Source organism: Mucor velutinosus (genome assembly GCF_035048745.1).
Source record: "Mucor velutinosus strain NIH1002 chromosome Unknown tig00001563, whole genome shotgun sequence".
NCBI lineage: Eukaryota > Fungi > Mucoromycota > Mucoromycetes > Mucorales > Mucoraceae > Mucor > Mucor velutinosus.
Genome location: NW_027041904.1, coordinates 3845916 through 3872890, shown reverse-complemented (window position 1 = coordinate 3872890; position 26975 = coordinate 3845916). Strand labels below are relative to the sequence as shown.

Genomic DNA, 26975 nt, shown 5'->3' with positions numbered 1-26975 from the left:
TTTTAGTCGGTTTCTTTAAATTTGGCTTAAACCTAAATTTAGGCACGACAAAACAAGTTGAGGGGCTATGGCCCAATGGATAAGGCGTCTGACTACGAATCAGGAGATTCCAGGTTCGACCCCTGGTAGCCTCAATTTCTTTTTGCACTTTGAAACAAATAAAACGTCTCATTTTAATACTTCATGATTGATGCCGCATAATACATTGCTCAAAATTTTGCATGGTCACAACTGACAACGTGCCTTATACCACACTAATGAACAGATGAATGACACAATAAAAATGATTCTTATTGATGATATGACAACAACGCAAAAGAAACTACTCTAAATTGGCAGGCTTATTTGGCAGAAGCACTCGCTTGCTGTTGCTTACGACGTAACAGTTTTGCTTCCTTTGGACCTAATTGCATGCCGTCTTGAGAAAAATCTTGCTTCCAGAGCACTTCTTCAGCAAATGTATCCTTTCCAAGTGCACAATTTTCTTTGCACGTGTAAACAAACAATGATCCCCAATCCAAAGAATCGACAGCAACGTGATTAACACCGATAAAGTTTAGCAATGTAGACAGGATTTGGAATTCAAAGGTGCGTGGAGCATGGCAACGGTCGCATTCGGGTATAGATTCAGGTTTGTAATTAGCTTGAACCCATAGAGGTTCGCGTACAGGCATATCGTATTCAACACGATCGTAACGAATCACTTGATCAGGGTTCAATTGAATCTTCAATTGGAATTGCAAGAACGCATCATCGACTGCTACTTCGGTATCTTCTTCTTGTTCATCACCTGCCAGCACCAATGCCTTAGAGTCAGATTGTTGCTCGTCTGGGTTGTTCTCTTTGAAAAATGCTGCTTGACTCTCTTCCTCTTCTTCATCTTGGTCTTTGCCCTCTGGTTCACTCACAATCTCCTTTTCTAAAAAGATACGAGCTGCACGTAAATTATCCACAATCTTTTGCTCCTCAGAAGTCAATGTTTTGTTGCAAAATTCCTTGTGTCTACACATGTTCCAATCTGACATTTGGTGTTCACGGGAACAGTAAGCTACTGAACCGCATTGGCCGCAAAATTTAGATCCACCAAGGCCACAAATGACACACTGCGTGGGCGCTTTGAAGGATTTGGGTGTAAACTGTTTTTGATCGGCATGCTCATCTTCATCTTCATCATCGTCTGATTCGACAGGAGGCGCATAGTAAGGATTTTCGCGAGGCAATTGAGATCTATACACCTTAAAGCTACAAAGCACAATGATTAACATCCATAGTGAAGTGTAGCAATTGCAGTGTCATACCTTTTAGTCCAATCTTGCTTAACACAGCCACCCTTCTTGCAGCAAAACACATAGACAGTTCTATGAAAAGCCTCAGCTGGTTGATCTTCAGGTGTGTATAACTATTAGGTTGGTTGAGAACGATTGCTGTCAAAAGAGAGGTACACCTATTTACCTGCAATAGAAGACTCATGGGCTGTTCACAATTGCCACAAGTAGCATTCTCGGCTGACAGAATGTGTTCAGGATTCAACCAAGCCTATAGTAGTGTTATTGAGTATGTCAATTCATGTCAAAGAGAAGGGGCTGGGAAATATTACTGGCTTGCCACCTGATTTGCTTGGAAATGTATCTGCTGTAAGTGGTGTTTCAGGATCTTCGGCGTATCCAAGTTGACAAGTATATTTGTCATAGGACAAGGCTTCACTGAGTTGTTTGGGATCGAGTTCGGATACGTCGCTGTCAGTATCTGTAGCAAGTTTATTTGACATGATGATAGACTAGAATGTTAAAGAACAAAAAAAAGGAAGGTTAAAAAAACTGTCCGGTAATGTGGATTACTTTTTCTGGTGGCTTTTCATTAAGTCTGTCGTTTGAATAATGCTGTAGTCAGGGCAGGAGTTGACTAAAGCTGAACAACCACAGAATTATGCGCCAACGTTTCGATGTGTTCGACAGCCTGTTGCTGTTACATTTATAGCTTCATAATCTGACACATATTCCGTCAAATGTTGTCGAATCAATTTGTGAACATGAGACTTACACTGAATCAGAGTATCAGACAAGAGAGCACATATAAATGATAGACATTGCCCTATAAAAGATACTTTCCTGGATCCTGTTTTCTTGCAAGTTGTGGAGATTTTGATTGCTAAGCGTTACATACAAATCATCGCAACAAAGTAGATGATCAGTGTTGTAATCCGTATTTATAGATCTCTATTGTATCATCATTTGCCACGTGAAACGCCTTTTCATCTTTGCATACTCGCTGATTTGTTTGCACTTGGATTTGTACACGAACATTGTTCCCCTTTAACTTGCATAGGTAATAGGGTGTACATACAGGCTAGCGTAAGAAACATATGGCCAGCGCTTGAGTACTTGTCGTTCGTATAATAGCAAAGGATCAGTTGTATTTTTAGCTTGCAAGGTGAGACATAATAATCATTGATGTCAAAATGGTTTCAGAACACTATTTAGCTTCACGTGGGATGTACTTCATATATTGCCAATTGATCAGCTATTACTTTAACAAGAGAAACATCCAGTTCAAGCTGTATGTTTCTTTTGACAAATCAAGGCTCGTTTATGGGTTTTAGCTTGAATCTATTTCCATGTTTATACCAATGTTGACGTTTTGGAGCGCAATTTGTATTTAACATGATTATGGATTCCAGTTTACAGTAGTAACTTCTTTTTTTATCAACATGCCGCCAACATTTCTATCCCTCACCTCGCTTGCAAAGAAAGAGCCCTCAACAAACCGTATTCGACTCGCTGCAGTATCCAACTACAAATTAGCACAAATGACATTCGCACCACCAGATGATCGCACGTTAAGAAAAACAGCATTGATCAAGAATCTAGTAGAGATCGTCTACAAGCATACACCGAATGAGCAACTCACAAAGCATATGGTGCGCTGGGAGTACTTTACGCCTGAATCACTGGAGGATATGACGCAAAAAGATGTCGAAAAGATCATTTATCGGTATTCTCAGGTTGTATATAGCACTGCCATCACATTGGGAAAAGAGGGCAGCAAGAAGGAGCAGCGGTTTTTGTGTTCTGATTATCCAGAGATCACCGCTGAAGTTCGGGAAATGGATGAAATGAGTGCTTACTACGCTTCCTTGTTCTCCAGCTCTGTATTCTCTAAGGATACATTATTTCAAGATGAAGCTAGCTCGTCTTACTCTGAATCTGATATTGACATGAAAGATATTGATGATAAGATACCAGAAAAACCTATGCAACCTCTTCCACAGCCGTTTCAATCCAAGCTGCAAATTTTGTCCACTTCACAGCCAACATATTCGTCACAGCGTCCCAACAACAGCTATGACAATAGTAGCAATGAAAAAAGCACAAGCAGGTTGAGCTGGCTCAGCGATACAGGCGTACCAACAAACAGCGCGGTTGCTCTCAACTTGGCAAGCGAAATGATGACCCTATTTGACATGGAATTCAACGTAGATCTGTCCGTCCTCTCCCTGCATGAACTAAAAAAGCTTGAAAGTAGCAATGGCAGCACGACAAGTTTGCACAAAGTATTTAGCGCCAATGAATACCAATCTTCCGAAGAAGATGATAATGATTATGAGGAAGAATCAGGGGAAGAGGAAGACCAGCAAGTAGTAGAAGGACATCAGATTGATCTACCACATTTGACAGCGGGGAAACAAAGGCAGCAGGATCATCCACAGGAAAAGTCTGGCAGTAAGAAGAAGGCCTTCAAGTTGATACCGACATTGAAGCAACTGGGCAATAGAAGAAATAAGAGTAGCAGTGACGAAAGCATCTCATTTGCTTCGCTCAGTATAGCCCCTGCAGCACCAACACACAGTCAATACAGAGCACATCCTTCACCAGCACACAACTCAAACCATCAGTACTACTATTCTTCGTCATTATCCTCAGACAGTGAACAAGAAGAGGAGAAAGAAGAAGAAAGTGATGATGATATACCAACCCAGAGCGTACCGTACAGTTGCATTGGCCCTAATGCGAGAAGCATTACCCCGCCCAATAGAACTTCATCACTGGATTACAGAACTTCATTACGAGACAGATTCAAGCTATCAGACAAAGACTCCTCAGAAACATCATCGGATTACTTTAATGACTCGGTTGATACATTTCAAGTAGAACTAAACTGCAGTCGCGATTCAGCAGGTGTTGATTCGACCTCATTCAAGGGATTTCTGAGTGCGTTGAGCAGTATCCGCAAGACAAGGTCAAGAAGCAACAGCACCAAGCAAGATTCAGACGGAAATTACCCAACTATTTCGAGTACTCAGTCAATCATGAAGGAAGAATCGAGCTTCGATAGCGAGAGCATGATATACAATGACTCAAAGCGCAAAAACTCGATACAAAAAGTGATCAAATACCTTGGCACTCGTAGTTCATATGGTAACAAAACTGCTTTTCGACGAGGATCAGTTACTTCAAGCAGTTTATCCGTATCAGCAACATCCACCATTATGTCTGGGTCAAGTCTATTTTCTGAACCTCATCGTACCCAGGCAGCTAAAACATCTTCATCACATACTTCTCCTATCATATTGTCGCCTCGAGTAGCTAAAAGACATGGGGTATACACAACATCCATCATATCAGATACATCTTCCTTTAATTGGGCTGAAGAAACTCGACAAAAGGATGAATTTGGGTCTATTCATTCTAAGGCGAGCAGTAATAAAACAATGCCTGCATTTTTTAGTAGCAACAAAAAACAGCAGCAGCAGCAGCAGTGCCTTGCAAGGCCTTCCTCTACGACATCACTTGGTGGGTTCTTGAAAAGACTCACTGCATTCAGCAGAAAAGACAAACATTTGCAGAGAGCATAGTTTCAATCACTTTTATAATAAAGACCGTGAATACACATTTGCACAAAAACGCCGTGATATAGATAAATATGATTTATTTCGACACACCAAAGTTTATCATTCTTCATTAACAGACAAGACCGAGTCATCATGATGAATGCCTGATCTTGCCCAAAACATACAGAGCCTAAGCCAGACACATTCTCTAAACAAGCATTGGATTGTTTTCTGGCTCTGGAGTCCCAATCTAACATGCCTAATAAATACATAAAAATCACATACGGCTACTAGACGATCGCGACAGGAGCGATCAATGGTATAGGAATCTGTATCCTGCTCTTTTAACCGAAATCGAAAGAGCGGTGCTTGCAATTCCGTCCCACATCCATAGCATAGTTGCTTCACCACAGCAGACGCAGATGAAGGGCGAAATCGACTCGCAAGTTGAGCGAATGAAGATCTTCTTGCCACAATCAGTGGTGCAGTAACAGCAGTAGAAGCGCTAGAAGCAGCAGTATCGTGCGACAAACGTTTCATAAAGCTCGTCTCTGATTCAATAAAGCAGGACTGATGAAGAATAGCATCTAGGGCTCTTTTCCAAGAGAGATGCCCACCCTTCGCATTATTTCCGAATCGAAGACAGGGCTCGATGTCCAATTCGAGGCACTGTTTCATGAATTGCAGCTTGTGTATGTGTTCCAAAGGTGTTTTTGGTGCCAATGTCAAAAAACCCTTGAATAAGTTCAACCAATTATGGTCTAAATATGCAGCTGTAGAAATGCCATGCTGAATAGAGTGTAACTGTGGCTCTTGTAGTGGTGATATGTGCTGTGCTGATGGTTGTTGATCCAATGGGTGTACAAACGGCTCATATAGCTTGACCCGCAACTCATTCAATTGAGCTCGCTCATTACCCAACTCTTCATACACTGCTATCAATTCTCGCTCCAACAAGGCAGCCTTTCGCTCTGCATGGAATCGTGCCTTTTTCTCATCAGAAACCATTTGATTCGCTTGTTCAAATAGTCGTAATGATAAATCTTCCAGCTCTGACTCTACTTGATGTTTAGCATGTTCGGCAGTTTGCATGCGCTCAATTTGATCCACGTATTTTTGGTTGAGTCGAACCAGATCTTGCCGAAGTTCTTGAATCTCTTGTGATTGCTTTTGAATGACTGAATAGTAATTTGGGGAAGATACTGCTGGTAGCTGTGATGGTAGATCAGGCAAAGTTGCATGTGGCAGTGGAGACGGTTCTGAGACTGACATGGATTCCGTTTGATGCGAGTCGCTCGTGTGATGATAGTAGCTGCTGTTGGTGGCATTGGGCGTCTGCAGCGATGTGGCGGACAGACTGAGATTGGCAGGTGGAGCTAGTAAAGCAGGTAGAGGCTTTATTGTGATGGGTACAAGCATGTCGTCCATGTGATGCGAGTTTAACAAGATCAATGGATCCTGCTGATGATGCTCAGTGTACATCATTTTTCTTTTAGTGGTAAGGTAAAGAAAAAGAAAGAGGTCTGTTTGTCCTGTGTAATCGTTCAAGCATATGTCATTTTACAGCTCGGAAAATTCTTTACTTGAACAAGGCAGAAGGAGATATAGTTTTTATTACAAAAAAGTAAGAGATATTTACATTGAAGCAAAAAAAAAAAAAAAAAAAAAAAAGATAGTGAATAGGGTGGCATTCTTATTCAAACAGCTCGACATTGGTAGGCATTTCGAAAGTAGGTGCTTCAAGATCACGCCAGTTGGTTGCGCGCAATTTTGAAAACTCGATCGAATCCTTGACATAGTTCTGATATAGAGAAGACACAAATGCTTGCTGTTTGTGAAGGTAGATCAATTCTGACCACATGCAGAATCTGATAAAGATCTCTCGGTCTTGCTGCAGAGTCAACTCCATCTCATCCTACATCCCATCCACACAGATTTAGTGATATGTTCTGCACGCAAACTCTCTAAACTTACTGCTCGGATAGATTCCTCTAATTTCTCAACCTCGGCCTCTAATCCAGGAACGCCCTTATTCTGATGCACTTTGTTGCGGTTTGCGGCCACTCGTTTACTGATCATTTCCGTTTGGTTCACCGATAATTTGGCTCTACGTTCATCCAGATCCTACAAGAGCGTCAGTCAACTACATACTGATAGCGATTGCATAGCCACCCCACTTACCCGAAATGAGACCAGTAAGTCTCTGAACCTTTTCAGGTTCTCCAACACACCATCTGTTGCATTTCCTACTTGATCCTCCAATATACTGCTTTCGGTTTGCATGTGTTTAGCAACTGTTTCATATCCCCTGACTACATGTTGACAGTTTCTGCACTCTCCAGCATGGTATCTCAACTCTGCTTCTGCCAAAGAATTAAGAGCAATGGAATATCTCGAGAAATCAGTGGCTTGCCCATGCATGCGACGAATCATTCTCTCCATAATAAAGCACAGATTGACGTAATGGTTGATACCAGCAGACACTCTCTTTCTCGCTTTTTGCAGCTGTTCATCCAAATTCATAGGTGTCATATCGTCCAGATCCCGAATAGCGTGCGTCTTTCGTTTGAATTCCTCGTCTAAATTGGGTGGATTTTGTTTACGCCAAGCTGATAATTCGGAAGGTTCTGTTAGAAATCGTGCAACAATATCATCTTGACGTAATACAGGATGGCGAATGATGGCATTGATAAATCTCGATAAGCCTTTTCGTCGTTTCTCTAAAAAGGTAGCATCTCCTGAGAACATGCGTAAGTGTGAGGGTATTGTACCTTGTTGACCTCTTTTTTTTTATACTTACTTCCTCCTAATTTCTTGGGCGGTAGATTGGGTAGAGCACGGAATGGATATCTCCTCAACAAAACCTCCAACAACCACCAGAAATCGCTATATCGTCTCAGCACAATTGAAGACCTCTTTTCGTTTGTCACAATGTAATTGACGTGCTTGAATATAAACCCTTCCCTTTCTGGTGCTACTGTCACTGTTATCTCCTCTAAATGCTGGAACCAATGATTTGTATCCAAAGTCTTATTGTTGTTTGCTTGTTCTTGTTCTGTTTGTTGTTGCTGTTGCCTTTGTTGCTCTTTACTGGATGTTAACATACCAGGATAGGCAGTTTTGCTTTGGTAGTTTGACTTGGTGGTTGGTTCAGGTGCAATGGGATTGTCATCCATAACTTTGAGGGGCGATTTCACTACTTCTGCATTATGCATGCTTGGCTCTGGGAGATCTATATGCTTATTTTAATATCGTTCACGCAGCATGACAATCAGTCCCCACACTTACAGTTTCTATTTCGATATAAGCTCTGTAGCGAAACATCGATTCTGTTTTGAGCACAAGCAAGCAATGCAATGGCTGTATTGAATTCGGACTGAGTTACATACGATGCGCCATTTGGTACCACAATTTGCATAATCTTATAAATAGAAAAAGAAGGGAGAAGAGTCAATAGCCAATATCACACATACACACACAGAGTATACAATAACCAACCATTTCGATTTGTTGTGCCGAGATCTTTCCTTTAGATAAAATGCTGTTTAACGTCGATAAAGAAACTCTGCCTGAGCGTTGATATTGGGAGAATAGTTGATCATACATCTCAGGTAATCGAATACCAGCTTTTTTAGAGAGATGTCAGTTGCCATCTTTTCCATGTTTAATCAGACGCTACTTACAGAGCACAGTGGTTGAATTGTAGGGCGCTGCATTGTTGATTCCTCGAGAATCAGCGGCATCTGATGTAGTGTCTCGATGGAACAGATTAGGCGTAGTAAATGATCTACCCATATCATTGGCTGTTGATGCGTTTATCGCTGCTGCTGGTGATGATGGTATGATGGATGTGTTCATGTGGTTTCCCCAAGGATCCTCCTCGTATCCTGATGAGAACATGGATGTAGTCATTGTGTTTCCCAGTATCGAATTGGATGCAGTGTCAAATATGGAGTTTCCAAGAGGATCCTCATCCTCGTACAGCATTTTTTTTATGGTGTTTGAGTTTTTTGAATACAAAGAGTGAGAAGAAAAAGAAAAAAAGGGAAAAAAAAAGAGTGAAAGCCGGAGATATAAAGAAATTAACAGCAATCTGCGCAAGCACAAGAAACAAGAAAGTGACATTATGGCTTTTGGTAGTGGAAGAGTAATAGCTTGCTTGAAAGAAACGACTTTATCTAAATTAATATTTCAGCATTCTTTCTCTCTTTTCTTCTTGTCCTTTGTCATTTCATTCTTGACTATACCAAACTACTTAAATATGCAAATGTTGTACTCAATCGTCGTCATGACGCTATAAGAATAAAAATACTACAGCAATGTAAATCACCACGTGTGTGATATAAACCCATTAATATAATGAATTGATCTTTATTAAAGCTTGTCTAAGTGTACAATACAGTAGCCCGTATTGAGGTGCTATCTACATGATACAGTAGTGCACAACCTGTATAGCATTGTTTGAAAAATTAGTCATTGATCGGATAGTAGATCAAGAATTTGGTACAGAATCCCGTCAGTTTATGAAACAAAATGATGTCTCTATTAACATAAAAGGCACATCTGATTTCAACAAAGGTGATTCACTTTAAAGAAGCAAAAGATTTGTTGGCCCCACCCCTTTGAACTCTAGATTGGTTGCAAGTTACAGACCTTATGCCAACTTTTAGATGTCAAAATTCCTTGACTAAGCTGTCAATGCTGATCGTCAAAAGCTAGTTCCTGCCTCTCTGAGGCCTCTAAGCCCATTGAGCTGCTGACACAGCCACTTTCTTCATTTACTTCTCCTCGGCCAGATTCTCTCCTGGGCCACATCCGATCATCTTGCCGCCTGCTTTAAAATGGCATTGAGTGTCATACTTGTCGACAGCTGCCAATTGTTCCCATATGATCACTTTGTTTGATGTAGTAGAATTCTATTGCCTTGCGAACTGTTGCACAATCTCATCCACTTTGCCTTATCCCTTAATCACAACATATTCAATGGGGATATATTGTATAAAAGATAATTAATTCGTGCTTTGGAAGTACCATGTTCCTATGGCCAAATTTAGCGATAAAAATGATGGTGTAATTGTATTTTAGATTGGAAGAGTTGCTGTTGAGTAATAGATGATTTTCGAAATAAGCCAACATTCAATCCTAGCCTTCATATAAAGCCCATTAATTACAACTTAATACGAGTATTTCAATTGATAGATGAGATGTTGGAAAACGTTGTATGCAAAACTGCTTGGGTATATATTGCTTCGTTGTGGTTTGGCAAAGAGTCAAAGATGTGCTGCGCATTTTATCAGAAGGGGAGAATAGCTTTTTCACGCTCTATGTTTATACCAGAAACTTCAATTTAGGATCAATACATGCTTACTTTAGAGTGGCATAAGGCATATGAAAGAATTTTCAGTTGCTGCTTTGGTTGTCGAGTAATTAAGTGAGAAAAGGTGTAACGAAACCAATATATAAAGAGCAGTGCTTTGACGTTATTATCCGTGAATCTGTCAAGTCAATCCGCTAACTCTATTAAGTGAGTTTTGCTCCCCTGTGCTTGCTCTACAAAATGAAGCCTCATTTGGGCCCATACGATACCTCTTTTGAAAAGTCGATTTTCAAACCCTCAAATTGGAGTTTACAGTGGCGAAAATACGTTTTTCTTTAAACACAACGCAGAAACGTCCATGTGGTGCTCAAGTGCAGAAGAAAAATGTAGGGCGTGGAATGACAGATAGAAATATACAAAAAGAACTTTTTATGCTTTACTGTAGCAAAAGTTAGCCTTGAGCGATCGTTTTTTTTTTTTTTTTTTTTTTTTTTTTGGCAATTTGGCTGAGGTTGACCTTTTCGGCAGTGTAGCTCCCTGAGGATTGATGCTACAGCTTCGAGTTAAGCCTCAAATTGTAGGTAATTCTTGGTTCTACGCATTGAGTAATGCTACTGGCAAAGTGCTACATGCTTTTCTTTGAAAACACTCAAATCTCTGAAAAATAGCCTGTTTATAAACTGATAACAGCCATCTCATTAATAGGCACTCAGTACAAGCATTTTCATTTCACCTTATATCGTTGAGCTGCTAAAATACAATCACTGTCTAGTAGATTGTCTTTTTCAGTGCATTGACGCCCTGCTCGTCAAAAATTGAGTAATAAAATGGACAGATCAGAGAGCTGGTATAGCCCTGTCAACTTGAATCAAAATGCTGTTGCTTTCCCAAATGCTATGACATCCAAGAAGATCATTGATCGCCTCAAGAAATTACGCAAGGCTAACGGAAAATGTTATGCTGCGCTTTGTTTCCAGCAAATTTGTGTCAATCTTTCCAGCATGCGATTAAAGATTGGTTTCTTGAAAGAGAACAAGTTGGCTGGCAACGATAGCTAAAGACAGCTCTTCAAATTGTCAGTGTCCATAGTCTATTGTTTCAAATGTTGCTGCTGCACAAGCCAATGAGACCTAGTCGGGGACCACGGGCCTTTCAAGGATTCCAATGTTACATGTGAAAAAAAAGCCAACATACAAGAATGCCCTGAGTGGATTAGCGTTCTTTCGGCCTGCCTTCCACAGGCACTGGTACATATGGCAGGAATCAGCTTAATCTCAGTGCGTTCAGGCTGATAAGGAATGATTTCTGCTTGCTTTATTACCACTGCAAGATAGGGCCACGGCAACCAATGAATTAGATTGGTTACACTTTGTACGCTTCTTCATTTCAGCTTTTGCACCTTATCAGCTCGAGTAAATGAGCCCAAGATATCAAATAATGTACTATAAAAGTTTTACTGCGAGAAGAATTGAATGTGTAATATGAAAGTCTTCTGTAGGCAAAGGGGAGAGGGCAAATCACATAAATCTCATCAAGGGGAGGACGGATATTGAGACAGATGTCGGGCGGACGTGCAGCCAGATTACTAAATCAAGGTATTTCAAACCCTAAATAAAATTTTGTGTATTACTCTCTGGAATCAACTCTTTTGATTAAAGCTTCCTTTTCTTCTTCTTAACTCTTTTCAACAAGACTTACACAAATAAAGAAAAATGACCACTGGAACCGTTTCAGCTCAAAACTCTGAGGATATTGCCTTTGCTCGTGCCCTCCATGGCGAGAAAATCAAGAGTGGTCTTTTGGCCAACTTGTCTTCCAAGAACGCTGATGTCCACAATGTGGCTACTGACACTTATCTCAAGATGTGGAAGGCTCCCAAGGAAGAGACCAAGGAAGACGAAACCAAGAGATTAGATGGCTATACTTCTCTTGTCAACTCTTACTATAACTTGGCTACCGATTTCTATGAATATGGTACGTATATGAGTAAAAGGACGCGTTGCTGGTGATATTTACAAGGCTGTTTAGGATGGGGTTCCAGTTTCCACTTCTGTCGTTACTATGTTGGCGAAGAGTTCAACCGCGCTATTGCTCGTCATGAGCACTATTTAGCCGCCAACATTGGTATCAAGAAGGATATGCGTGTTCTTGATGTTGGCTGTGGTGTTGGTGGTCCCGCTCGTGAAATTGCTCATTTCACTGGTGCCCATGTTACTGGTTTGAACAACAATGCCTATCAACTCCAAAGAGCTACGCATTATGCTGCTAAGGAATTGCTGCAAGATCAAACCGAATTCATCAAGGTATGTAAACTGAAGCAGGAGAGAATAGAGAGAGTGCTATTTACTCATTGCGTATCATAGGGTAACTTTATGGAAATGCCTTTTGAGGCCAACACTTTTGATGCTGTTTACGCTATTGAAGCTACATGTCACGCTCCTGTTTTCGAAGGTGTCTATGGCGAGATTTACCGTGTCTTGAAGCCTGGAGGAAACTTTGGTTGTTACGAATGGTGTATGACTGACGATTTCGATGAAAACAACCCTGAACACAAGGAAATTGCTCACAGCATTGAAATTGGTAACGGTATTCCCAAGATGCGTAAGACTGCCGAGTGTATCCAAGCCTTGAAGAACGTTGGCTTCGATGTGTTGATGAACCAAGATCTTGCCAATGTCGGTGATGCCATCAACTGGTACTACCCTCTTGAAGGTGATATCAGAAAGTGTCAAACTGCCAAGGATGTTTTAACCACTTTAGCCATGACCAAGTTGGGTCGTTTCACTACCACCAACTTTGTCCGCGTCTTGGAGAAGATTGGTTTGGCTCCCAAGGGTACGGTTGAGACCCAAAAGTTCTTGGAAACTGCTGCTGATGCTTTAGTTGCTGGTGCCAGACAAAACTTGTTTACTCCCATGTTCTTCTTTGTCGCCAAGAAGCCCGAGTAAATCATGTTTATGTATATATACATATATACAAAGAAGAGAGAGAGAGAGAGAGATGTATGTGATAGAGATTTTACAACACACAAAAAATTAATATTTATTCCCCCCTTTCAACACCACCACCACCAAATCTCTCCTGTTCCCTTCTCATTTATTCTGTTTTGCATGTTAATTTTTTTTTCTACATAATAAAATTCACTAATTCCTTCAATTGATAGAAATAAATGTTTATTTGAATAGCATATTTTTAGAAAAGAAGGCATAAAGGATATATATATAAACGATGAAATGGACATATACACATATATACTACAGAGGTAAAAAAAAAAAAAAAAAAGGGAGAGGGGGAGAGGAAGGCAATGTACATAGATTGGCAGTTGGATGGCATATGAAGAAGAAAGAGCATAATTACATAGAGATGATTTGTGTCGTTCAAGTGTGCCAAGTATAGATGGGCTGTTGTTCATAAGGAATGGTGGGTGACGATGATTGGCTTTGTTCATCGATGGTAGAGCACCAGGAAAGACGTTGGTTTGGTTGATTATAAAAGCTTGACGCAGTAGAGGAGGAGTGAGTTTGCCACATGCTGGGGTTGTCATATGATATTGGAGATACTTGGTCATATTCTGCTGTCATGCATATATTGTCCATCGAGTGATTGTGATTGTAATAGATACTATCATCATTTTGCTGCTGTTGCTGGTATTGATATGCTGCTGGATATTGGAAAGCATATGTTGTGTCACTCTCTTCCATAATATCGTTGTTGCAAAAGTAATCGATCGGGATCATGGAGCCGGTGTCATTTGTAGTCAAGATGGACAGCTTGTCTACAATCAAGTTTGTCGATACGATAGGCTGCTGTTGATCGTTGGCGGAAGCCTCCTTTTTAATGCTGCCTTGACTACCATTACTATTCGATCGACCGAGAAGAGACGAGGATGTCAGATTGCGGCTTCGGTTGTGCGTCTTCTTATGCTGTGCCAAATTGTCCGTTCTTGAAAAGTGCTTGCCACACATGTTGCACGAATATGGGCGTTCCAATGTGTGTGTTCTGAAATGTCTCTTGAGGTGCTCCAATCTCTTGAACAGACGGCCACATTGAGGCAAAGGGCAAGTGTACACCTTGTCAGTTTGCTGATGGCGTTCATGGCATTGTTGTTGCTCTAGTTGCTGTTGTTGCTGTTGTTTGCGCAGGAGCTGGAAGAGATTCTGCGGGTTGATGGCGAGACCTGCATTCATGGTGGCCAATTCCAGGCGATCGTTGCTGCCGTTGCTGTCTGGAAAGAAGGGTGCAAATGCGGAAAATGTTCTTCTGCGTTGCCGTTGTTTGTAGGTGGGCGAGCCTTCAAATAGAGAGAACTGTCCAAATATCTTTTGCTGTTGTTCTGTATTAGCATCATCCACAGCGGGCAAATGACAGGGTGCCAGTTTGGGCGAAGTACCAGCAGAGTAGCTTGTCTGCTGATAATTAGCTAAAGGTGGATCTTTCAGGGCAGAAGAGGCCAGAGCAGGTGAGCTATCAGCAGATAGGGCTGGAGAAGAACATGGAGGTGGCATAATGGAAGAGAGCGACCTAGTTGACCTATGCCCAAATTCTTTACCGTTATAATGTTGATGGCCTATTGAGAAAAAAGTTTAACAATTTGTTATTACAGGATTGGCAGCATTGGAGTGATTAATAGCATTATTGCTCATTTTGGATTTATTGTATATGCAAGTGAGAAAAAAAAAAAAAGAAATGTTAATTACCTGCTGCTGTTGCTGCAGTAGTCAGTGGAGTAGTAGTAAGAATGGAAGAAGAAGTAGTAGAAGTGGTAGTAGTAGGAATGGAAGAGGACGAATTAACAGCATGAATGCTACTCGCAGTGGTTGTAGGCGAAGACGGATTGGACTCCAGTAGCTGCTGTTGATGGAATTCATCATCCATGGCATGAGTAACTGCGACAGCGGATAAGGACATGGATTTTCGTAGCTGATCAAACAGTTCCAGTGTTGTGTCCAAAGACAGTGACATGGCAGGTTCAGCAATAGCAAAGCTTGTCGGTTCCAATTCCATCTTCTCCCTCTTTAAGTCTCTCTCCAGGGCATCTAGGAACAATCGGTCATGAGGCACAGAAAACCAGAAAAACACCTTTTGCTTCTTTTGTGTTCGTATGCAGTTGTTCTTGTACAGCATCTCCAGAAATTCAGACTTTGGCTCTTCTAATGAGGCGTCCATACCAGGCTTCAAATTCCTCAAATCAGAAAAGATACCCTCTTCAAATTTCTTGAGATTGGTGACAGGTCTACCAAACAGATGGAATCGATACAGTAGACATCGCACAATGTCAGTGCCTGTCACATGGAACAAGTCATTCCAGAATACGCATGAAATGCTTTCACCTGTTGGTAAGCCAAAGGAATGGACCTGACGATTGGGCTCCCAGTCATTGGTAGCAGTTCCTAGAAAGTATTTGAGCTCATCAATTTGCTTCAATCTTTGCTCGGTGTTTGCATTGGTGGGTGGCTGGAGTCGAATCGTAGTATTGAATGACACATGGCTATTGTTGATGGCTGAAGAAGTTTCTTCCTCTTGAGATTGAGGTGCTTGCTGATGTGTACTGGTCATTGATTTGCTGTTGTAGTGCTAATGTGTTTTGCAGTTTTTTTTTTGGAGGCTTGATATGTGTTTTACCAAGGCGCGTTTATGTGTTTTTTGTGCTGATGTTTGATAAAAAAGAAAGAGAAAGAGAAGGAATAAAAACAAAAAAGCTTTCATTAAATAGATTTTAGATAGCATGATAAAATAGGGGGTGGATGGGGGGAGGAGGGGAAGAAGCGATCCAAAAAGGGATGTTAGAGTGGAAATTTGAGCAACTGAGGGTGTGTTTGTATACAGTATGATCAATGTGTGTGAGCAAAAGAGGATCGTAGCTTGTCATTTCGAATGATGCTGAAGTGCATATACCTTTCCTAATTGGGTTCTTTATTTAGGGGTGAGCCCAGAGCCTAGAATTACACTCATCGTTGAGCAACAACGAGTACCAACTGTAAAAAAGGGGGATCCAACAACATGTTGAATGAATGGCATTATTATATGACGTCAAGTTAAGGTATAGAGGAAAGCCAAAGATGCACATGTTTTAATTCTGAACATTTGCAGTTATAAATGCTCCTTGAAATAACAACTCGATCCTTATTTGCATATGATTTTTATTATTATCATTCTCATATTGAGATCCCCATAATTTGCTTCTTTCACTAGTAAGCTCATTCGAGCGAGTTGTGCCATGCAATGTAAGGAGGCACGATGTGGAAATATCATTATATCATCGAAACCCAATAATCTGGGTATGTCAATGTGCGAGTATTGCTGTGCATTCTAAACTGATATAACATACATATCTATTGAGTCCCATATTGAAATACAAGACATGTCAATACGTCATTTAAAAACAACAGTGTTGTTCCTTGTTCCTTTACACGGTGTCCATGTGTGTACATCAAATCTCTGTCAGCAACTCAAATTCACATCAAGTTCGGAGTCACTATAGCCAGATATGATACACATAGCAACCAGGAACCGATTTCTCCATGGCAACCAGGCACGAATCAAAATAAGGTTCATTCATCTACCATCAATATATTTCTCATTGGACACTACTACAGGCACAGCGCTTCAAATGCCATAGTTAACAGAAAGATTCATGTATATCAAATTCAAGGGGTATATATGCCTGCACATAAGCTCTCCAAGACATCTGATTCTTTTTATTACACATGTCATGTATACAGACATTGTATGTATTTTTAATTTATAATAGGGGGAGCCAAGAAGGTTTGTATAGAAATTTTTTTATATACATACATCGGCTCTCATAATATCGTTGATCCCGACTGAACCATACAACATGAGAGATTTGTCAAAGGGTCTATCCCAATTTATCTACTAAGATTCAAGGTTGAAATTAGGAATTCTTAGTGTATCATAAATAGAAAGCGCAATTAAGCAGTTTAGTAATGGGTGGTGACGACTGTAAATTCATATACCAATGTTCTACGACAGAGTATTCAAGCTCAAGCTTCTAAACGAATTATAATTTGTTTAATGGTGGTGCTCTCTGCTTGCGAGCATGATTTGATTCAAAGCATGTTTTCCAAATTTAGTCTAGTATTACAAAACACGAGTTTCTGTCATTTAATGTTTGCTCATTTCTGTAATCTTTAGGACAAATTTGAGTACAGGATATAGGCTTAGCCTGTAATTCTTCATTTACATGAGACTGAAACCAGCAGATAGCGAAATTGAAAGAGCCGTTTTTAGAAATCAATTTGGAAATGATATCCTTTTTTGAAGAGGTACCATCATCACTTTGTTAATTCGATAGCAATGCACTTTGTAAATTGAGGCTTATCAATATTTAGTGAAATGCAACGGCAAGTCTGAGATTTTACTCATTATCATTTTGAAATTAGAGCTTACAAGTCTATCTTAAGCTCTAGAAAAAATCAGGAGAGCAAGCTTCAAAGACATCACTCAACAATGGATAGTCATCAGTTATTGCTTTGTATCGGATTGGGGGATCGACATCTGTTGAGGAGGAGACATGATGCTCAGCAGTTTACCACCATTTACTATGATTGACTGACAGACCCTGGCTCAGTACATGTAGATCGTACGTCTTTTTTAAATTATAAAGAGGTCAACTGTTCTTTCTAAATCTTCACTATATATACTGGAAAACTATGTTCTCAAAAAATAGACAAACCAACCACATTCTTTCAAATATAATTCTACAGAATTGAAAGCCGGACAAAGGTGAATAAAACCACTGGCAAAACCAGCAATGGGGAGGGGCTTTGGGGGAGAGATTTAGTCCCTCCACCAAGAACATAATAATGCATCTAATTCAACACTTGATAGCATTGATTTATAAAGGGGGGGCGGTTATCGTAGCGAAGCAAAAGCGCAAAGCGATGGTAATCAGGTATTGAATCCAATACTTCATAGTATTGGTTTTTATGACGGTTTTACCGTAGCGAAGCAAAAGTGTAAAGTCATAGTGTTCAAGCAGCAAATTCGGTTTCTCATTTCTATTATTATCAAGTTTACAAACAACATAACGCATCAAAATTTGCATGAATTAGCTTCAAAAGAACCAATATGCCTCCTATTCGAATTAGAAGTTGCAAGGCTGCAGAACTGCCCTTCCAGAAGATTTCACCTATCAAGGATGTAATTCATACCGTGTAAATAATAGCCATAAAGCAAAAATAAAACCAAATTGGACAGTTTTCAGGTCTTCATATCTTGACATGTAGACTTTTCTGAGCCACCGGAATGACGCCAAACCATTGTGCTCGACTAGTAGCAACTTTCTGACACCTTTGCTCAGCTCTTTGAGCCAAAAAAAAACATGGTTAAAAATTGACCAAAAACCAAACGATCGCATTTTTCACCTTGAAAATGAAGACTTTTGCTATGGTATATATTAGATCAAAATGTTCCTATCGATTCAAAGCAACCCCTGAAACTTTGTTTGTGAAATCTTTATATACAAAATCTCGACATTTTGGCCAAAATAGCTATTTCGTATTTTCTAAAATTTCTCAAGAGTTTGTTCAAAACAATTATCTAAAGTAGCACCATTAGAAGCGTCTTGAAAAGTGCTCCAAGAAAGCTTAAGGGAGTATGGGTGACCATCACAGTTTACATAGTCGAATCTGGCAAAATAGGTCGAATCGAGCCCAAAAAGTTCCAAAATGAACAAATAAAGGACGAGCTTGCAAAGCGAGGATGTAATTAACCATGGCTGACAAAGTCAATGTCATGCTGATCGCACAAGTAGTTGGTGCTTTTCAAAACCTATTAAATGTGTATTGCGAGTTGAAAATCACTGTAATTTGGCAAGAATACATTGGCCTGTTTCTTATGTAGATATCTAGATTTGAGATATGTAATCATTGCCAATAGCGAGGCTTAGTGTGAGATGTAATATTTTCACTTTCTGCAGTGGCAGCTAGCGCTTCCTTTTAACAGATTTACAAACTCTTCAAGTTATCAAAAGTCTGCTGAACATGTTCTTTGAAACAGTAGAAGCATTAAAAAATTGATTAGCATACAAAACTGACAAACATATGGGAGTAGTTATTGTAGTTACACGTGAATTAATAGGCCACATTCTCGAGTAGTGCATCAATCCACAACCACAAACTATTGCAGTATCAACAATAAAGGTATGTAGTACACTATGGTTGCTGTTGTATATCGATTACATTGACCAAGTTGACTATTATCAAGCCTAAACTGTACTTCATCAATCATCCGAATGACAGAAATATAAGCGAGCACTGGAACCGCGGTAAGAAGCATTTTGTTAAGCGTGCGTAGAATCAACGGCAGAGAACGGGCTTATGTGTCCTGCGGATACCTTGTATTCCAAGGTGAAGAGGGTGATAGCTTCTGATCTGCAGAAATATCGTATCAAACCTTAGCAATATGAGGGCTGTTGGTCGGCATAGCTTTGGTGTGCGTCATTTATTCAAACACAAAGTGAGAACTGGTCAGTCTGATGACACATTGCACTCGAAGAATGGATCTTTTTGAATACTGATCCTGTGAATTATCCAACCGAACAAATAAAATCAACATAGTACTGCAAATCAAAACTCTGTAGTATTTTGCATGCTAGTGGCGGTGTTGGAGCATCGATAAACGAGTAATCTTAGTATACTATCTTGATCTTAGTAGCTGAGAAGATGATATCTGTGCCCTCAGCTATGAGCTTTGATAGTTTGTCACACGCTAAACTCCAAACACTTGTGGGACATGTCAATTATGCGCTACTCCCTGTCATTCCCCAGCATGAGTAAATCGATTTTTTTACAGCGTTTGTCAAATTCAGTAAGCTGTCATATGAGAGTGCCAAAGCGTGCATTTATTTGCACTTCCACATCGAAGCTATCTGAGAACTCGACATGCTCAAATTCACCCCTGAATTTGCCATTGAAAGACCATCCCCAAGTCGACATCTCCTACTCCTATTTCTAAAAAACATCATCAGTATATCCCCCAATCTAAAGCTGTGGCTACTGATATCGTACATAATAGCCTACAAACCTCGATGTCAGCCATTGCTCAGTTATTCTCCATCTCCTAGATCATGCACTACGAATCTGCTTCATCGATTGATGAACCAAATCAAGAAATCAATACTCAAACCCACTGACCCCCCGTTCATGGCAAAGCGTTTGACACATCTCCCTTTGATATCCAAGGCCATTAAACCCAAGCTCAAATTATGACAGTGTCTATTCTTTATGATTAGCCTTCTAAATAAAGAAAGGGCTTGGACTCTATAGTGTAAACCAACATTTGAAAATCGCTCTCATCTCTGATGTCGCTTGATCTTTACAAATAACCCCCAATCCCAACTTTTGTAACCGTAAGTGGCAGTGCCTACGTTAGTGATTGCAGTTGTTACCCTCTTCTCACCAGCGCATCCTTGCAAAGCTAAAACAAATGTATACAAACGCCTCCATTTTGCTGTTCCACATAGTTTACATCGCATTTGATAAGCATTGGTTTCGATACAAATCATTGTCAAAAAATTACTGGTTGCATCTGGATTCAATTTCAATTGATCTGTCTAGTCTCTGATATTTAGACGTCAACTTGACAGTGAGTGGCTGCATCACATTCAGTGGCATTGTCTTGATCTCATACATCCTAGATATGTCTGCTGCGTAACAATGTCAATCATGAGTGCAATTACTATCTCCATATGACTTCACTATTGCTATCACCGTTGCTCCTAATATCACCTTAAAAATCCCCCCAGTACCTATATAGATTGCCACCGAACATGGCACCCCCAATTCGTAGGCTCATCCAGTTGTCCAAACAGGCCTGCACCTTCTTTAATGGAAATACGCATTGATATATCTTTCCAAACGAACAAGATCGAGCTTATTTTCGATATACAATAACCTGCTCTGGTGGGGTCCAAGTTTGCATACAAGCACTGTAATAGATTATGTCTGCCATAGCGCAATGTAAATATTGCTCATATATATGATGCATATATAATTTACCGTACTGTATCGAGTGTTTGAATGATATTCCATTATGTATGAGCGACTCCATTCAATCATTACAAATGTTTGAAAACTATATATTTCCCACCAGTAATACATATCAATTCAGACAGTTACTCTCCCTTGCATTACTGGCAGTAGATCAACACGGATACCCCCCTATACTACAGGTCAAACCAAAAGCTACTTACAACTCTCGCTTAACACTGAATGCCCCCCTCTCCCCCCAAATCTATCAATATATCGCAGATACTCTATCGCCATCGAGCTTAAAGCCTATATCATTGATAACTCTATCAATTACATGCTGACAGCTTGTTTACACATAGATTGGGGATATATTACTTTAAGGATGCGCCTTATGAAGGAATGCAATCGTACATTTCCTCCAACTCAACATAAAATACATATAGTTAAAAAAAACATCTAATTGAAACAAAGTTCAATGTCAATGTCAATGTCTCGTATAGTTGTTTATAAAGTAAATTAGCAGTGGAATCTGATGTATTATATGCCTATATTTTTACCTATACCATCCCCCAATCTGATGGGTGGTTACAGATTGATTCCCCAACATGTGCTAATTTGTGTAGGTTATCCACATTTTTAGGCGTGCTTCTATCGTGAAATGTGTATTTATTATAAGCTGGCATCAGTCCAACGCAATGTACATAACTGATATCGCTCTCTGTACCTGAAAGTCGATGAATACAACGTACTGGTGGTGTCTGTGTCTGTGCCTGGATCAGTTCATTAATTCATTCACCGATGGTTTAATCAGATGGGATGCCACTCATCCAAATTGCAAATCCACGATATAGAGTGAGATCAATAAACTTTCGAATCTGCAAATAATACAGACTAAATCAATGGGCGTACAAATACTTCTGTATCTATCCATTTATGCCTCGTTGCTACGGTTTGTTTATGGTGATACATCATTGTTTAGCTCACTGAATCTACAGTAGAGCATTGATGGTTCATTCAAACCTGGTTATTTCGTCTAATTTTATGAAATGGGACGCATCGTAATTGCTTCTGCTTGTATGACCCCCAAAATCTTAGTATCAAATGCATAATGCAAAAGAGCCACCCCCAAGAGAGTCAGCGAGACAGTCGTTCAACTTTCCAAGTATAGGCTGGAAATGGCCATCGACATTTGTCGCGTATCATTTCGATGGAAGCCATTGCATTTGTATCAGACAGAGAAAGCTAAATATATATTCCACGCGCATAAAGTGCTAATCAAGTTTGAGGTACAGAAAAAGAAACAGAGGCCCCACCGAAAGCCAAATGTTCCCCTTAATGATGCCCCCCCCCAGCTGATATCCAAGGCTCAGTTCTCAAAAATCGAGCCAAGCAGCCATTTTTTCGATTTCTACCTGTATGCCCATGTTTACTAGTAGCCCCCAGTAACTCAAATAACTCCAATCCCCAACATCGCTACAAATCCATTGATATCGGCTTCCAGAGACCCATATTTCGATTTTCAATGTTGGTAGACTGCCCAATTTTTTGGTGGTAGCGTCCCCCCAAGATTGAATGCACCCACCAAAAGCTCAAAATAAGCTTTGGTTGAATCCAGGGTACGCCTTTTGATATCTGCTTTCCATCTTCATCGAGCTGAATTGCTGTAAAACTCGATATCTGAGATACCAGCCAAATGCCTTTGATTTCGCGTCCCCCAATCCACCCCAGTGCCTCGTCTTTATATCTCTCTCTCAATTTTTGTTTCAACTTGCCTAGTGTTTTTTAATAGTACCATTTGAATGTGTCGCATGGATGACACCTTATATCTGATCTTCGTAAACTGTGTCCAATTCACTGTCAACAGTCATTACCCACCATGAACGATGTGATGATCCCCCCCCAATAAATGCAATTCCAAATCTTTGGGTCCCCCCAATCAAACCTTGAATATATCTTCTATGCAGGAGAGCTTCTTTTTTCCATCATCATCATATTTCACTGGACTTTGACTATGAACCAAACAACGATATTTCAGTGAAAAAGACACGAAAAGAGATACTGCAAATAGCGAGAATCTGCGCTACTGAACCATGTCAATTTCGTGAAAAACCTGATACTACAATGCAGCTGAATTTGCGTGTAAAATGGAGAGGTAGCTTGGTGAAATCATACACATGAAAAGAGGGGGGACCAGACGGAAAAATCAAAATCATATATAAAGAGAGACTTTTTTTCAATCAAATTAAAATAAAAATACTTGAGTTTTAGCTATTTCTCTTTCACATACATGAATAGTCAAATCCAAACACAACTTATCGCCATCTTATTTGTTCTTTTCTTTGCATCCACACTTTCACCCATCTCTTTAGTCTTACACATCTCAACCATCTTCAATATTCACTTTTTAATGCAATCTTCAGCATCTCAGTCATCCAACCAAATTCCTTGCACATACATCAACATGGATAAGACATCCCAATTACTAAAGAAGCTCAAGCCTTCTTCAAATACAGTCGCTCCCATCAAATCATCATCACCAAAACACATTCCAATCACAACCCCTGCCAAGTTGACAGTAGCTCAAAAGGAAGCTGCTCTTCCCTTCCTCAACGAAGAGCCCGTCAAAACCAAATCATCCAAAGCCAAGGTAACAGTACACAATGTCATAGTATAAAGAGCATTGGGCACTAACTTTAGCATTTAGGCATTGGGCCGTTTCTTTAAAAAGGTGGCACACAAGAAAGACGCCAGCAAACTATCCACCAAAAAGACACAGTACAAGCTCACCTTCATCCCCATCATCAAGAAAAAAGACACAGCCGAGCCAGTCAAAGCAGCAGCAACAGAGATTGTCTGGTACGACAATGATTCCACTGCCCCTGAATCAGTGGTAGAGCAAGAAGCCACTATCATGGACGGTCACAATGCTTCTTGCAACACAATGGAATTACCTCACCAAGAAGCTGCTGCTTCCAACGCCAGTGACTCTCTTTCAATGTCTTCTTCCGTTTTCGAAACTGATAACTCTGCTATTGAATATGCTCAGCGCATCTGGGACGAAGATGACACTGTCTACGCCAATTTAGGCCATGTTGTTGAATGGATTGGCAACGGCAAATCGTTAAGCAATGCCATCCTAAAAGCCTACATGGCACACTTTGATTTCAAGACGCTCAAGCTCGAACAGGCTTTCCGCAACTTGTGCTCCAAACTTCATCTCAAAGGTGAAACTCAACAAATTGATCGTATCCTCTCTGAATTCGCTGGTCGTTACTTTGAGTGCAATCCCAACTGTATTTTTGGTACAACAGGTAAATAGCATGGATTGCAACTGTAATATCTTATCACTCAATCTAACTCCCCCATCACACAGATGTTGTACACGCTATTGTATATTCCCTGTTGCTCTTAAACACCGATCTGCATGTTGCTCAAGGCGATTACAAGAAGATGTCTCGATCTGAATTCGTCAAGAACACGATGGAAGCCATCTATGCTCAATTGGATACTCCTGCATTAGGAGAGAAGGAAGAAGAGAGCATGCTTTCTGATGACCATAGAGCAAGCGGCCTTTCCTTCCAGTCCCTTGATTGGATCCCTTTGCAACGCACCCCCAGCAATCAGTCTGCTTTTAGCTCAAGATCTTCTGCTTATGCTCAATCGCTCGATTCACCCATGCCTCGCAACTTGCCTGCTTGGACTTTTGGCTCTAAATCATGGCAAATCGAGGTCAAGAACTTGCTCAAGCAGATGTATTCCAATATCCGCCATAGTCAGATTACCAATCCTTCCTCTCCTCCCGCTTCCTTGCACAACAACAACCGCATGAGTGCTGCTTTCAAGCGCAGTGTAGGTACCATCATCTGGAAGCGTGATTCCATAGTGCAAAATGATGCGTCCAACTCTATCGCTCCCTCCACCACATCTGTGCAATCATCTAGCTCTGTCTTGCAATATCAAACCGTTGCTTCTCATCTCCAAACCCAATTGCCTACTGCCTACACCAGCAATGCGCCCTACTACAAAGAGGGTATGGTGGTTCGCAAGCATCTTTTGGAAAAAACCAACCAAAAGGCAAAGCACCGTGATTGGAAGGATTGTTTCATGGTCATTGAACGTAGTCAGCTCCGTATGTACAAGCTGGATAACTCTTCTGCTACTGAATCTCGCACCATCACCAAGCGCAGCCTCATTCGCAACACTCTCTTGTCCAAATCTTCCAACTTGTCTGATTCTGCTTCTCAGCTGTCTGACTCTAGCTCAACTGCTGAAGTCGTTGGTGGTGGTGACTGGATGTCCAATGCTCAACTCATGGGCGCCATTGATCTCAAGCACACTCTTGCTAATGCTCTCCCATCTGGCTACAGTCGCCAACGCCAACATGCCTTCGCTCTCCAACAATCTAGCGGAGCAGTCTATCTCTTCCAAGTTGGATCTGAGGAACAAGTGCACGAATGGGTCTCTACTTGCAATTACTGGGCTGCTCGTGAAAGCAAGGAACCTTTAGCTGGTGGTGTCAGCTCCATGGAATATGGTTGGGGTCACTGTTTGGAATCTCAAGATAATGTCATTGTTCATGAATGGCAAGCACCTGTGCCCCCGACCATGAGCAGTTTATTAGAAGAGTCTGCTCAATTGGCTACTCTTCACAAGCATGTTCAGGAGTTGTCTGCTGAATTGGACCAACATCGTGATATCAAGCCAAAGATGGAAACCCGTTTTGCTTCTTGCAAGTCCTCAGGAGTCAAGGCTATGTCCAACTGGGAAAACAAATCTCACTACCTCTTGCATGAAATCATCAAGTATCAAAACTACTGTGATTCCATTGAAAAGTCTCTTGCTCTTCAGAACAAGATCATGTCTGCCTAAATTGTATTATATTCTGTATATTTAGATTAGTTGTATTATATAAAAAAAAATGTATTTGTATATATGAAATAGAATTGCTCTATCTTTTTGCTCCATCAAAATCAATCTCTTTTATATTCACATCTGTTACGATGCTTTATTTATCTCTTTGATTATCGTTGATTTCAGAAATAAAGCACTCCCTATCTCTGAAAGACCTAATTGCTGGTACCTGAATCAACAAACATGTACATTCAGGCACCATCACATCATTTTCGAAATTAGAAGCTATCTCCATTTGTGTACTATATAGAATTAGGTGTAGCTCTGAATAGCCATGCTTCTTTTATTTCCAAACGAGTACAATGAAAGAGCTATTATTTCAAGCATATATCTCATCTCTGTTTCGCAAGACATCACGGCTTTTGTGTTGTAGAAATTGATAATGCCGTGTGCCAAATGCTACACCACAATCTAAAGTAGCTTCATCTGAATCTATGCATGTGATAAGACAGGTGTTATGAAGACTGTCTAATAAAAATTACCTGTAGGCAGCCTGTAACTTTTGATCTGACTCTTCAACAATGCTACTCTTTTATATCCGTTGGGACAATTTATACACTCGATACGAATTAGTCACCGAAATGGTCACTGTTTGTTTTTATTTTTAAGAAATTCAAAAACCCCAATAAATGTTTGAATGCTTTAAAATCATAGATCTCACTACTTAACCTAGTTTAAAATTTTAAATGAGTATACACCAAGATCAGGTCAATTGACAAGCCAAATCTCGTCTTTCAGAATGGCAAATTGGAGGTATAGTAAACTGCCACAGAGCAGGTGTCAAAGAAAGTGTGATCAGCAAGACCATGAACCTGTCCCCGTCTACGGTAAGCATCGTGATCAAGAGGGCAGGCTCTAAAGGCACCGGATTGCTTCCAAAACGTTCTGGAGCACCATTGAAGATGGATAATAGAGATCAGAGACG

At 40.4% G+C, this 26975-nt stretch overlaps 7 protein-coding genes and 1 non-coding gene across 8 annotated transcripts; 4 read left to right on the top strand and 4 right to left on the bottom strand.

The window, feature by feature from the left end:
• Positions 1 to 61: 61 nt before the first annotated feature.
• ATC70_009906 lies at positions 62 to 134 on the top strand. The gene has a single exon. It is a non-coding gene; the product is annotated as a tRNA-Arg (tRNA).
• A 207-nt stretch (positions 135 to 341) lies between these two features.
• RIP1_2 (ubiquinol--cytochrome-c reductase catalytic subunit rip1) lies at positions 342 to 1768 on the bottom strand (the record flags this gene model as incomplete). Its single annotated transcript, XM_064829132.1, has 4 exons — positions 342 to 1242; positions 1299 to 1399; positions 1453 to 1536; positions 1598 to 1768. 4 exons carry the CDS (start codon positions 1766 to 1768, stop codon positions 342 to 344), a joined length of 1257 nt encoding a protein of 418 aa, XP_064686334.1.
• A 939-nt stretch (positions 1769 to 2707) lies between these two features.
• On the top strand, positions 2708 to 4852 carry SEC61_2 (translocon subunit; the record flags this gene model as incomplete). The annotated part of the gene is made up of 1 exon (XM_064829131.1): positions 2708 to 4852. The coding sequence occupies one exon, from the start codon at positions 2708 to 2710 to the stop codon at positions 4850 to 4852; it is 2145 nt and encodes a 714-aa protein (XP_064686333.1).
• A 96-nt stretch (positions 4853 to 4948) lies between these two features.
• ATC70_009903 (uncharacterized protein) lies at positions 4949 to 6313 on the bottom strand (the record flags this gene model as incomplete). Its single annotated transcript, XM_064829130.1, has 1 exon — positions 4949 to 6313. One exon carries the CDS (start codon positions 6311 to 6313, stop codon positions 4949 to 4951), a length of 1365 nt encoding a protein of 454 aa, XP_064686332.1.
• A 208-nt stretch (positions 6314 to 6521) lies between these two features.
• ATC70_009902 (uncharacterized protein) lies at positions 6522 to 8815 on the bottom strand (the record flags this gene model as incomplete). Its single annotated transcript, XM_064829129.1, has 7 exons — positions 6522 to 6743; positions 6803 to 6952; positions 7010 to 7566; positions 7629 to 8060; positions 8117 to 8249; positions 8327 to 8454; positions 8512 to 8815. The coding sequence occupies 7 exons, from the start codon at positions 8813 to 8815 to the stop codon at positions 6522 to 6524; spliced, it is 1926 nt and encodes a 641-aa protein (XP_064686331.1).
• A 3042-nt stretch (positions 8816 to 11857) lies between these two features.
• Positions 11858 to 13093, top strand: ATC70_009901 (NodB homology domain-containing protein; the record flags this gene model as incomplete). The annotated part of the gene is made up of 3 exons (XM_064829128.1): positions 11858 to 12119; positions 12174 to 12448; positions 12509 to 13093. 3 exons carry the CDS (start codon positions 11858 to 11860, stop codon positions 13091 to 13093), a joined length of 1122 nt encoding a protein of 373 aa, XP_064686330.1.
• A 429-nt stretch (positions 13094 to 13522) lies between these two features.
• On the bottom strand, positions 13523 to 15701 carry XRCC6BP1 (Mitochondrial inner membrane protease ATP23; the record flags this gene model as incomplete). The annotated part of the gene is made up of 2 exons (XM_064829127.1): positions 13523 to 14712; positions 14843 to 15701. 2 exons carry the CDS (start codon positions 15699 to 15701, stop codon positions 13523 to 13525), a joined length of 2049 nt encoding a protein of 682 aa, XP_064686329.1.
• Positions 15702 to 23600: 7899 nt separating this feature from the next.
• Positions 23601 to 26008, top strand: GTS1_3 (Protein gts1; the record flags this gene model as incomplete). The annotated part of the gene is made up of 3 exons (XM_064829126.1): positions 23601 to 23786; positions 23844 to 24450; positions 24513 to 26008. The coding sequence occupies 3 exons, from the start codon at positions 23601 to 23603 to the stop codon at positions 26006 to 26008; spliced, it is 2289 nt and encodes a 762-aa protein (XP_064686328.1).
• Between the last annotated feature and the right edge of the window lie 967 nt (positions 26009 to 26975).